Source organism: Eschrichtius robustus, chromosome 16 (genome assembly GCF_028021215.1).
Source record: "Eschrichtius robustus isolate mEscRob2 chromosome 16, mEscRob2.pri, whole genome shotgun sequence".
Lineage (NCBI taxonomy): Eukaryota > Metazoa > Chordata > Mammalia > Artiodactyla > Eschrichtiidae > Eschrichtius > Eschrichtius robustus.
In genome coordinates this window covers 85,272,408-85,285,707 of record NC_090839.1, presented here as the reverse complement: position 1 = coordinate 85,285,707, position 13,300 = coordinate 85,272,408, and the positions used below count along the sequence as shown (strand labels likewise).

The 13,300-nt window shown below is 52.7% G+C and overlaps 1 protein-coding gene across 6 annotated transcripts in view; it reads left to right on the top strand.

Annotated features, from left to right (window-relative positions):
- Nucleotides 1–638: 638 nt before the first annotated feature.
- Nucleotides 639–13,300, top strand: part of CUX1 (cut like homeobox 1) — a 371,822-nt gene continuing 359,160 nt past the window's right edge. For 3 of the 6 annotated variants that reach the window (XM_068565279.1, XM_068565277.1, XM_068565276.1), the window contains exon 1: nucleotides 1,612–2,435. In XM_068565279.1, coding sequence (XP_068421380.1) covers nucleotides 2,106–2,435 — 330 coding nt within the window. In that variant the 5' untranslated portion in view covers nucleotides 1,612–2,105. Of the gene's footprint in view, nucleotides 861–1,611; nucleotides 2,436–13,300 lie in introns of those variants that run through there. The other 3 variants (XM_068565278.1, XM_068565281.1, XM_068565280.1) reach the window with 3 other exon arrangements.

Genomic DNA, 13,300 nt, shown 5'->3' with positions numbered 1-13,300 from the left:
GGGACCGCGCGGCCACTGTGCGGGACATTAACGTGTGCAGCGACACGGGGGTCAGGGCTGCTTTCCCCCGGCTCCAGTGCCCCCAACATGAAACGCCGTTCGTGGCTGGCTCGGTCTCTGAATCCGGCTGGGTCGCAGGGAGACGGTGTGCGGCAGCCGACCGCCAGAGCGCCTCGCACAAGCGCCGCAGCCGTGGGCCGGGTCCACGCGGGGTCGGGGCTCGGGCAGGTGGTCGCGGCGGCTCCGCGCGCTCGGCGCCCTGCCGGAGGGCGAGTGAAAGCGGCGCGGGGCCGGTGCCCTCCCCAAACGGGCGTCCGCTCCCAACAGAGGGCCCAGAAGGGGCTGCGCTGCGTCGCCGCCCGAGACCGCGACCCCCCGGCGCTCGAAAACCGCCCCAGGTGAGCCGGGCCCGGAGCCTCCTGCGGGGGCCCGGGGCGCCCCTCCCGTCGCCCTCCAGCGCCCCCTCGGGGCCGGGGAGGCGGCCGCCGCCCGCAGGGGCCGGGGGCTCGGGAGGGGCGGGGGTCGCGGGCCTGGCGGCGGGCACGGGGGGGAGGGGGCAGGGGCCGCGCACGCGAGGCCCGGCGGCCGCCGCCGCGCCCTCGGGCTCCGACTCCGGCTCCGGCTCGGGCTCGCCATGGCTGCGGCGGCGCCGTGAGGAGGAGTCCGCGTCCTCCGTGGCGGCGGCGGCGGCCGGCTCCAGGCCGGGTTTTGGCGCCGCCCGCCTGCTGCCTCCTGGCGGCTCCTGAACTCCAGCCCCCTCTCTATCAGCCTCTCACTCCGTCTCAATATGTCTCAAGATGGCGGCCAATGTGGGATCGATGTTTCAATATTGGAAGCGCTTTGATTTACAGCAGCTGCAGGTCAGGCTTCTCCTCGCTCGGCCTCTCGCCCGGGGGTGGGGGCTGCGGGCGGTCGCGGCCTCCCCCGGGGCCCCGGGCTGCCCGGCCGCCGGGGGGCCGCGGCGGAGGGGAGGAGGGGGGTGCCGGGGAAAGCGGGGCCGAGTCGGGGATAAGTCCTTCTCGCTCCCCGGCCCCCATTGATAACTCGCTTGATCAGAAATTGATCCTCTTTGTTCAATTCATCGATCAGCCCAAGATGGCGCCGGGAGCCGCCGCCGCCACCGCTGCCCCCGGTGTCGGCCCCCACCCCGGGCGCCCCCCCGGCCCTGCGCCGCCGCCGCCACCGCCGCCGCCGCCGCCGCGGGACCGGGGAGGGGGCGGCCCCGGCGGTCCGCGGGGTGCGCGCGCGAGCGGGGAGCGGGCGGCGGGCGGCGGCGGCGGGCGCTGAGCCGGGAGGGGGCTGCGGCCCGGCGGCGGCGCCCGGCCGCGCGCCCCGCGCCCCCGGCCCGCCGTATTCCCGGGGAAAGTTTGTGGGGAGTTGCTGTGGGGGTGAAGCGCCTGCCTCTCCAGGAGGAGCCGCCGCCGCCACTGCCGCCGGCGCGGCGGAGCTGGGGCTGGTGGCGCTGTGGTGCCGCCGGCTCGGGGGAGGGTCAGAGCGGCCACCGGCGGCGGCGGCGGCGGCGGCGGCGCGGCCCGGCTCCGGCCAGGCGGGCGGGTGGCCGGGCGGGCGTCCGCGCTCCCCGGCCGGCCCGGGCCCCGCCGCGGCCCCCAGCTGTCAGCGGGCGGGGATCGCGCCGCCGCTCCCCCGCCAGGCGTGGGGCGCCCAGCGCGGACCCCGGGGTTTGTTTACGTCCGGGCGGGTGCCCGGGGGCCACCCGCAGACCCCGCAGCCGCCCCGCTCTTTTGTGTGCCTGCAGGAGCGGCGCGGAACCGGCCCCTCCGCGGCCGGGGACCCCGGTAGGGGCGCTTGGGGAAACTTGCTGGGGGCGGCGGGCGCCGCGCACGCGGAGCCCGGGTGTCGGGTGTCCCGGGGGCGCGGGTACGGGCGCCGGAGGAGGACTGCAACTTTCCCCGAACGCAGGCCCGGCTCTGCGCCTGGGCGCGCGGTCTGTCCGGGCCGGGGGTGCTTGCTCCCCGGCGCCTGTCCGGGCGGTCCTCTCCCCGCGCCCAGGGGCTCCCGCGGACCCCAGTAAACACCCCACCCCCCGCTCCTCTCTGACCCTCTCCTCCGAGGCCCTGTCCTCCCAGCAGGGTCCGCGGGGGGCAATGGACCGCGCGGCGGGTCCTCTTCGAAATGCCTACTCCGATCGGGTTCTCGAAAGCAAAGCCCCGGGGGCCTCGCTGGACTGTGGTGTGCCGGGCCTTGGTCCACGCGCCGAGCCCCGGGCGCCGAGGGGGCATCGTGCTGGGGCTCCACATCCGGCGCCCGAGCCGCAGCCGTGCCCGGGGGGCGCGTTCCTGCCTGCCAACCCCCACCCAGGGGAGCGGCGCGCCCTCGGGGTCCGCCCGGGACCTGCCAGCTCCGCGCTCGCGGCGCCTGGACGGCCCCGGGACTCTGCCAGGTGGATGTTGTGCGAAGCCGGAGCCAAGTTGAAGGTGAGCGGCGTGTGGGCCAGAAGCTCCGCGAGCGCTGGCGGTGGGGTTGGGGGGGTGTCTGCGGCTAAGAGGGACCCTGGGCGGCCTGGCGCTCCGGGGCGGGGGAGTGGGCCCTCGGCGTCCCTGGGGGACGGCTGTTGCTCCCAACTCTAAGGTGTGCTTGAAGGTAAACTTGGCCGAACTTTACTAACCCGGAGGACTGGTGATAGTGACCTACAGTACTTTTAGGAGGAAAGCAAATGAACTCCAGATGCGGGCTTGTATGAAATGAAACGGATTGGATTAAAATGTATATAAACGGAGTCTGACAACTTTAATTGTGTGTGCTTGTTTTCTGCTCTTGCCTACGTAAGAGTGGTAAAGCAGACTCATAGTCGTTATGAAATTTTTTCAGATTTCTCACTTAACTAGCAAGAAGACTATGTGAAATATGTATTTCTGATAAGATTAAAACTTAAAGGAGTTCGTGTTTATTGACTAAAATAGATTACTCCAAAGTGTCTATTGTGTAAATTAGATTCCTGAATGTAATGAACACAGCTGAATGGCATTTTTGATAAATTGGTCTACCCTGTTTTAGTAAAAATAGCTCCCTTTTACCATAATTTAATTCCTGAGCTTACTGTAAAACCCGTTGTGGAGTTTTAGGAGACAAACCTTAATTTTTTTTTTCTTGTCTTCCTAAATGTGACATTCTAGCTTAACACCAATGCGGTTTTTTCTTTAAGCATCTTGGCAAAACTGCCTGGGAGGTGGATTTGGTTTCTAGGGAGTTATTATATGAACTCTTTGACCCCGGCCCCCCACCCCCCCGCTTTGGTGATTAGCTACTTCTTCAGTGTAGCATGGTTAACTGTGTAACTTTACTGAAAAGTTTCCCTGTTAGTTCATGTGAATGCACTTTACGATGTTGATCTTGAATTTTAAAAATTCTTTGAGCATCGTTTCTTGTTACTGAGCAGCCATTGGCTTTTGGTGATAGATAAGGATTTGGCCTTCGATGATTTCCTATTGCCGCTTCATCGCCTGTTTGAAAACCTTCAGCTGCCTGTGGAACGCCCAAGTTCCAGGAGAAGGCTAAAGTAGTTCTTTCTCTGGGCCCTGAAGAGGCCTTTTGAATTGATATCTAGTTTAGCGTCACCTCTATTCCCACAGACAGTAAGTGAGCCAGTGGGACTGCAGTTTGAGAAGAGAGAATTCATTAGTTTCAGACTCTTCTCATCTTTCCAGAACCCCTTACACCGAGATCGAGTTGCCTGCAGAGCCCAGCGAGGGTTGTGGTACTGCTACCTGAGGGTAAAGAGGCTGGGTCTCGGAGGGTCCAGGTGAGTTGAGGCAATTGTGCCCCCGGCAACAATGCGGGGAGCCCGGGCTGAGCTCTGGCCCCTCTGCTCGGTCTGACTTGAAGCTGCCTTGGGCTGTGCAGTGAGTGCCCAGGAAGAGAGTTTCTGAAGGCTGAGCTCTATTTTGTTTCCTTTTTAGTCCCAAAGTCTTGTTGGTATGGGAATTTCAGTGCTCTGGCCTTGTTAAGACTAGTTGGACAAGTTTTTATCCTATCCCAGACTTGTAAAAACCAGGATTCTTTTTTTTTAAATAAGAAAACCACTATTGTATAAATTTGCCTTTTAAATACACGTTTGGAAAGAGGACACTTTCTAAAACGAGCTCATGTAACTCTGTATGTTAGGGTAGCTTTTTGCCAGTGCCTGGCTTCCCTTTAGGGCGTTCATTATTCCTACGTGGTGACTAGTCTTTCCCTTTAAGGAACCTCTGCAAAAGTAACCTTTAAATGTTTTCCTCTTTTTCAAAATAAGAAAACAATTTCATTTTTGCTGCAAGTCCATTTTCTGGTTGCTTTTATTTTTCTCCTGTTAAGGAAGTGTGTATGTTCCCAGCCCTCCAGAACTCTTCCCTCTAGGAAGTATATTATTTTGATTACAATATGTATCTCATCTAGGACCTTTATAAAATAATGAGTAAACAAATGGAGGGGTTCCACACAGCTGCTGTCTTTGTTTTCTTGGTTCTCTTAATATCATTGTCTTTGAGATTGAGTGTGGGAAGGGGGTCATTATCAGTTGATTAAAGTTTTTTTTTTTCTTTTTTTTTTTTCTTCTATACAAAACTATGTGTAGGGTTTTTTGGGGGGGGGTTTGCCTTTTTTTTTTTTTTTTTTTTTTTTAAAGGTGTAAGTCAGTGAAGGGGTTGAGTTACGCAGCACCTCCTGAGACAGTTGGGTCCATAGAGGCCTTCTTCTCCTGCTTCCCCAATTTCACCCATCTCCTGCCAGTAGTTAGTGACATGAAACGGACAGATTGCTGGTCCCCTGAGGAATGACTCTCTCCTAATCCACTGAGCTAACCTTAAAATTAAAAATACTGTCTTGTGAGTTGATGGAGCCCAAGACCTTTAGTGGCTGTTGAAGAAGTTCTCTGCCCTGTTGTATGCAATTCAAACGAACCCACTAGGGTTCATGTGGGGCCGCAGGGGGGGGAAGGTGGTGTGAAGGGGTGGGGGGTCCCTGTGCAGAAGCACCAGGCTGTGCTTTGAGACCCTCCACTCCGAGTCTACCTGGAGCAGTCAGCAGTCTAAACTGCTCCTGAGGCTGTGCTCACATTCTGTGTCTTAGGAGAGAAAACAGGGCTCCAAGTAGAAAATCCATGTGCCTTTCAGCTCATTTATAAAAGCACAAGGAACATCCGCAGTGAAAGGAAGGAAGGACAAATTGGTTAGAGGAAAAGTGGTACATTTTTAAAAAGAGAAATTCATCGTGTGAAAAATCCTGCAGAGCTAGGCCAGATTCCCACCCGTGCTTCCGTTTTTTTCAGGTCACACGTTTGGCCTCATGTAAGTGTCACATGTTTAAAAGACAGGTATATGTGATGGACTAACATAAATGCCGACTAAAAGTTACTATAAACATTAAATATACAGGATCATATATTTTTAGAAATTATTTAAAAACCTATTTAAAATTATCTAATGTATTATACATACATTATATATATATAGTAGCTTTCCCTATGAAAGTTCTGATTTTTACAATTGTCAGATAGAAATTCGTGTATTTCATCCTATTGTTTTGTCTGAAGCTCTGCATTATGGCTGCAGAGAGATAGTTTTGGTTTCAGCTGAAATTCCCCTGCCTCTGATTGTCTAAACCAGACCCTTAATCTTATTTTAACATACTTAAAATGTTCAGAAAACCCGGAAGAATTGTTTTGTATAAGTAGCAAGTGAATGTAGTTTAAACACTCAAGCAGTTCTGGTATCTAATTGGAAACAGGTGGAATTCTTGGAATCCTGTGTTTGAATCTTATTATAGCAAAGCCCAGAGACACTTTTTACTTATGGCCATTCATTTTGTCGAAGCTGTTTGAAATGGGGCTCCGTGACCTCTCCCTGTGCCCCACTGCTGTTTACCTGGATGTTCAACTGTGCTGGGCGTTTTAGGGCCCGGATACCTGTGTGTGCTTGGACACCCAAGAGAACCGTGCATGTGTGGATCACGGAGTGAGAGGGGAACTTTAATGGCATAATTAGATGAGCGATTTAATATCTGTATCATATATAACTAATATAGCAAAGAAATTTGTGATTTCTGATTTAATAAACATTTGTTGACATGAGCATTTGGGTACCTTTTCTTATACCCTGATAAACATTTCAAATTCAGAAAGAAATTACTTTCCCTAAGTACATTTAGAGATGTAACCTTAAATAGCAACCAAACCAAACCAAACAAAAAACCAGGTTAGGAGGATATTTCAATAAAATGTTCATGGTGGGGCCCTCTGAATTATCTCAGTCATTTCTCCTATTCTCCTTTTCAAAGCCAGCTTATATAGCCTTGGGTTTGCTTTATGTTTAAGAACCAGGTTTCGGTTGGTGTTGAGGTGCTGATTTGTGTTGAGCTGTCGGTTCTCACAGTCTTGGATTTGCTGAGCTGTAATCAGTCCTGCTTTTCAGCTCTCCTCTGAGAACGCTGGTAGAGGAGAACAGTCTTTGGCTGGGCAGGAGGTGTTCCTGCAGGGACTTACCTGGGATTGAGGGGGTACCTGTGGCATAGCCTTCATTTGTTCCATGGCTTGAAGCCGCTTTGAAGCACCTGGGCTAAGCACCTGGGGTAATGCACCTGTGACTGAGGCCTGTGTGCTACCCTGTTCACATAATGTGACATAGTTAAAAAACACAATGAAGGCGAACAGCTCTTTCTGAAAGACGTCTAATTTGTTGCAAACCCCATCAAGAACCTTTCCTTTGAAAAGTAAACAACTCTCTAATAAAAATAATTCTAATTCTTGCTGTAATTAAATTCTGATAGGATGATGTTAGTGCGCAAAATAAATGTTGTCAGTTTCTTTATTTGAATCTGAAGGCCTTTCCTTATGCAGGAGGCCCCCCGGCAGTCGGCAGAAGTTTTGTGTTTATTAGAGCCCTGGGCCTGGGGCAGCCCGGGAAGTTCTTCAAATGTATGATTGGTAGGATCCTTACGCAGAGGTTTCCCCCCACCCCATCCTCAGGAACACCATGGGACAGGTGACCGGAAAGGAGCGGGGCCAGGAGTGTTCAGTCCTTCCAAGAATTTACCCAACACCGCAGAGCCCCTGGAAGAATAGGTGGGAGGCGCACATGAAACTGACTAGATTCTGCTTCCTTCTTTGAGGCACTTGTGAAGCTGGGAACACCAACTATGTGATCCACACCTTTTATAAAACACAAGAGGCCACAGCAGGGCCTACCCAGTCTTGCTTGTGGCCGACTCAGTCAGCTGACAATTGAAATCCTGGATGCTTTTGACTGTGATTTATGAAGTTAATGTCGGAAGAAATTACCAGAGCTCTCTCTGAAGCTTGTGCTTTCTTAGCATTACCCTGAGTATACCAGCATGGGGCCGTTTTCTTAGACATCTTTCTCTTTGACTGTGTTTATCTAATAAGTTAAAGCAGTTAACGTTTTTTTAGAAAGTTATGCATAGTTGTGAGGTGTCTTGAGTTTGGTTAAGGGAAAAACAAATTGACAAATTAGCTCTTTCTTAAGTGAACATTGCGAAATTGTGAGAAATAGAATGCCATTCTTACTGTCATTAAAATTTTATTTGGGTGTTGACAGCTTTTTGCTAAATGTAAGACGTTCAGATCCCGTCCACCCAGCTGTAAAAAAACAAAAAAACAACCCAACCAGCTCAAAAGCTTCTTTCCAATTTTCCAATTTCCCCCAAAAAGCAAGACGGTCTTTCTTAAACACTGGGTCTTTTCCCCTAATAAATTGTTAACATTTTATTTTCTAACATAGTTTTATATTTTGAAGGCCAAAAAGAATATGAACTCATTTTAGGCATCTTGGTTCAGTTGTTATTTTGGACCTGCAAGGGTCTTTGGTTTATTGCCACCTTCCCTTGGATTTTTAGAGGAGAAATTGCTGTTTAGATCAAAATAATTTGATTTAAAGCTAGTAAGTGATACCAAAGGTAAATCCTTGTCTTGAAGAGCCGGAAGATGCAAATAGAAGCAAGGCCCGTGAGCTGCTGGCAAAGGAAGGGCCGCTTCGGAGCCGCCCTCAGCCTGGGTGCTGCCAGCCCCGAGTGCCTGCTCTCACCCTGCTTGCCCTCTCTGAGCTCCCGCCCTGCCAAGCCTGTCCCCTCCTTCGTTGTGACAACTTTTTTTTTTTTAAGTATTTGTGGAGCTCCATTATTTTGAGATTCTTGGAAGAAAGATACTATGTAAATGAAAATTAAAAATAAAATTCTTGCTGGAGGGAATTGTACATTCAATTTTTTGATTAGGTTTGGAAAAGATTTTTTTCCTCCTTACCCTGAAAATAAGAACATTCTGTTGCTCCTGTCACCATTTTTGCTTCATTGTGAAAGGTGTGGCATATAATGGGAAACACATCCTTTATTTTCTGTTTTTCACCATGATAGTTGCCCTAGAACTTGAACCCATGCAGTTGTGTGTACAGTGAATTCTTTGTTTCACATTGTTCTACTCTGCCCAGCTGCCCATAGGGCACAAACCTTTTAAAGGGGAAAAGATTTGGGGTCATCACCATGTAGAAGTTACAACTAAAATACGTAGACCTGCAAATAAAATTCCACCTTCCCTTCCCGTTCACACAGGAAGAGGTGTTGTAAGTTGCACGTTTTTGAAACAGAAAGCTGTGAGAACCAGAGCGTTCTTGTCAACCAGTGTAGAAACCTCAGTTTACTGGCATTGCTTCATTTCACTTGTACCTCAGCTCCTCGTTTACATAACACAGTGTGCTGTCACACCGTTCAGCCAACTAGGAGACAGGTCAGGTTTGGAGTCATGCTTCTGCTGCACAGGCATGTGTGGGACCCAGGAGCCAGACAGGAAGCCCAGGCTGCTGCCAAAGTGCCCTGTCCAGGGGACCTGGTCTGCCAGGGACCTCAGGGGCAAGCGCAGAGGACCAGCGAGGTGGCCAGGGCCTGGCGAGCACTTACCCTGGAGAGCAGCATGACGCAGGCAGGAAGTTGTCACCTGGAGCCGACCGTCCCCGGGGGTTGGGGGAGGGTGAGGGACACATGCTCTTCCCCCCATGGTTCCTCAACCCTGGCACCCCTATTTGTCAGCATTGATACGGGATCAGAAGGGGAAGGATATTGCCAGTTATGGTTGAATGTCATTGTCAGGAGGAGTAAGAGGTGGTCTGTGGTGATTGTTTCACGTTGCTCTGTGTTGGTATGTAATTATGCTGTCATTTTAAGACACGCTGATACTTTAATAAATCTTGTGCGTGTGCGCAGTTAGTTTTGAAGGCTGCTTGTATGTGAGAGCCAAATCTTCCTAACTACAAGAGCTGAGAGTGTAGCCTTTACTTGTTTGAAGATTGTCTGTCTGAAACAGGTCGCAATCCATTATGGCTGCCAGGTGAATCTTCCCAAATCATTGATTTCATCACGTCATTCCTCTCCTTAAAGACCCACAGTGGCTCACGTTGGCGCAGAATGGCGACCACGTTCCTTAAGAGGCAGAGTTCCTGACGGTTGTCTCCACCCCGCCTAAACCTTTTCCCCGCTTAGAAGCATCCCAGATCCATGCTCCATTGGGGGAACTCCTCCTCCTCCTCCCTCTGCACATCTGAGTCTCCAGCCTAGTTGATGCACTTCTTCTTCATTTTAACCAACGCCAAGGGAGCCCCTGTGTGCCAGGCACTGTGATGCAGGGTGAGAGAGCCGCGGCTCCCCGCTGGAAGAGCGGGCAGCCTGGTACGGGCAGAGGTGCGCCGGGTGGCTGGGAGGCGGCTGTCACGGAGCATGCGCGTGGAACGGTGGAGGGCTGCAGAGGATTGGCGTCCAGATCCGGGTGGGGTGGGCAGGGAAGGCGCCCAGAGGCCGGTAGAGCTTGAGCCGAGTTCTGTGCACCTGGGGACGCATGGGAGAGAGTGTTCCAGCAGAACAGTTGGGAGGAGGCCGGTGGTCACTGAGCTCTGGCTGTCTCCTTGGCTGTTTCTGATGGACCCCACATAGCACCCACTTAGCTTCCCAGGCACGCTCCTTACGTTGCTGTGCACCTGCTGTTCACTCTGCCCTCTGCTGTGGCACCCACCACAATTCTCGGCACCCAGTGAGTCCCGCTGCACGAGAACTGCGGGCTTCTTTTAGGGAGCAGTCCTGTGTATTTCTGATTTGGGACTCACTCAGCTAGTTAATTTAAGAAAGCAAACGGAATTCTTCTTAGGATTGTGAAAGGTAGGCAGGGGATATTAAAATGGCTGTGTTTTGAAAGCTACTGATAGATACACACTGATAGAACATGTATTTCTTTTTTTATGCCCATTTATTAAACTCCTTTTTTGCAAAGTGACATATACGTTGGTTAAAATACACATAATTGTATTTGTGGCACATAACAAAATATTCACGTTTTTAAAAATAGAATCGGGCAGAACAATTCTTTGACAGAGATTTATTCTCTGACTCTGCTCACAGGCTGAATGGGAGGAAACTTCCCCATATGAATGGGGAAAGTTGGTACTGCAACGGTCAGGACTCCACCAATGCAACAGAAAGCGAGTAGCAAGAAACACGAAGGCTTGGGGGTCAGCGCTGGAGAAACATCTCAGGAGTGCTCGGCCCCCAGAAGCTGTCCCGTGGGCCTGGGCAAAGGCTCCCGAGCAGCTCGTTTCACAGCAGTGGCCTTCATAGCCTGCGTGCTTTCTCTGCTTCTTCATTTACAAAGAAAGTACCTAGGGTATTTTTGTAGGGGTGACGTCAGTGTCTGGCTGCATCAGCATTTGCATGGATTTGGGGAAGTGAGGGCTGCCAGGACCTCACCAAGGGGGGGCGCTGAGAGGAGCCACCGTCCCTGGGGTCCAGCCTGGGGGGCTGATGAGGGGGGCAGGGCCTGGTGTCCAGAGGGACTGGGAGGAGGAATAGGAGCCCCCCCAGGCAGTGGAAGAAGACATGCTCCTTTGTTGGGCTTTGTGGGTTTGGGGGGGACTGGCGAGGATTCTGGGACTGAGCCCTAGGAAAAAGGAGGGGTGAAGTGCAGTGGAGAGGTTTTGATGTTGAAGTCTCCAGGATGGGTTGAAACCCTGGGTTTGAAGCCTGTGGAGGATTTGTTTGCGTTTTGGTTGGTGCTTGAGAGTTTGGCATCATTTGCGGTGGGGAGGGCTGAAGCATTAATCTGGTCCCCCCCCCCTTCCCACCTTGTGTCTTAACTTCCCCATTTCTGGAGCTGGGATTGCAGTGATGCTTCAGGAAAAGACAGAGAAGAGAAGGAAAGCATTGGATTCCTCATATTGTAGCTGGTTTTATGTCCACTAGTGACAAGACAGATGATTTAAAAAAATTTTTTTTATGCTATACATATATATATGGTATCAGCTCTCATTTCCTGAGTATTGACCCTGGGCAGGATCTGGTTTAGGCTGTTGATTTCTTTCCTGTCGTTCACACCACAGTCCCATAGAGGAGCTAGGATCCAGCTGGAAGGTGAGAAGCCACGAGGAGAATGTGGATGCCTGGGGCTGCCTCTGTCCTGTCCACACTTTCCCTGCCACCCCTGCTGTCCCTGAGAGGAGCTCTCCCTTGAAGCGGGGTCATCGTGATGAGGCGACAGGGGGAGCAGAAGGGGTCCCCTGTCCACAAGCTGCCCAGGATGGGGGTGGGTGAGTCACTTAATGTGAACAGCTGGGGATTGCATAGAGTCTCTGAGGTGCACATGAAGGTACTTGGGTGACCGGTGGACAGACACCTTCTGGCCAAGGCCTCGCTGGATCCGAGACATTTTCTAGAGCCTCCCCTGCCCTGAGACTTCAGAGTCAGCTCCCAGCAATAGAGCTCCAAAGAGAATTATCTGAGAGACAATCCTTCCCCAGGCAGTGAGCACTCCCGTTAGCAAACTTTATCTTGATAGTTGGGGTACAGTTACAGCATTGGGGTGAACATCACCCTCCTTGTGTCACCTGCTGTCCTCAACGCCCCATCTGTGCACAGAGCAAATTTGTGGGAAGGGTTTTGGGGAAATGGAAGGCAGGAGAGAGGCCTGATGGTGGGGCCTGGGCCCGAGGGAGGGAGGGAGGGAGGGAGCTGACTCAGGAGAGGCCAGGCACTGTCCAGCGGGCAGTTCTGCCCTGAGCACCGGGCTGTGGAGCGTGAGTCTCTCACCAGGACTGTTCCCTGACACACCTGGCCTGCTGCTGGTGCTGGGGAGCAATTCGCCTTTAACCTCGTGGCAGCCAAGACGAAACTGCCTCCCTCAGCCCCTGGGAATCTAGTTGCTTTAGCCACTGTAGTGATACTGGATTCACATCCACTCCTATCACCCGAGAAGCATCAACCACACAGGGTTTTGCTCCCAGTTGCACGTGAAGGCGGTGCTGGGGTGTGTTCAGTAAGAGGCCGGCTCTGTAAGGGGTCCTCAGGTGGACATCCATCCCTTGATGAAAAGCCTGATCAGATGACACGCCTTATTTTCCTCAAGGAGTCATCATGGAAAAGCTGAGTGTTTAGGCTACTCTGAATTCAGATGATTATTTTGCATGCCTGATTTTTTGGAGATGACGCGGCTTGTTTTGTAATGAAGTTGTACATTTAGTAAGAAAATATGCGCAAGGGTGCGCTGGTCTCAGAAATAATGCAGCATGTTTGAGTGAGGTGGTTTGCAGTTTTGTTTGTTTTTGGAATGACTCGTTCTTTTTCGTAGACTTTTGGGGCCTCTCATTCATTCATTTATTGAGCGGGTCTCCATGGTGCCCAGTGTCCGCACTGGACCCTGTTCCAGCCCCTGGGGTACCAAGAGGAATGAGCCCGCGGCCCCGCTGGTCAGAACTGCAGGACACACGGCATCCGCAGGCGTCAGGTTAGGGGCTGGGGGTGTCTGATGTGTGCGGAGGGCAGGACAGGGGCCTGGAAAGATGGGCCTGGGACATCGTGCTGCCCTGACCTCCCCTGTGAGCTAGGCGCTATTCTAGCACAGCCTTCTAGTGACCAGAGCAGCAGGACGTCCCTGCCCTCAGGGAACTTACCATCTAGCAGGGGAGACAAAGTAAACACAGGAGGAATAAGTACAGTACAGAGTGCAAGTACGTGCCCAGGGCCTGGGCCCAGACAGCCTCTGTGCAAAGCCCTGCTGAGTCAGTTCTGTGTTCTGAGGGCCCTGAGAGATGCTGCTTTTAAATGCGAGAGGGCCAATTCAGCTCTCAGATTTGTGTTTAGGAGGATTCTTCCAGAAGCTCCTTAGGACAGGCTGATCAGAGTGTGAGGGGGAGGGGTGGTGAGGGATGGAGCCGGGAGGGTAGGACGTCCTAGTCCAGTAAGAGGCGGAGAGGGACTGGGCCAGGAGAGAAGATGCCAGGCTGAGTGCTGGTGGCCGAGGGACGAGGAGGCGCCCGGGTTCTGG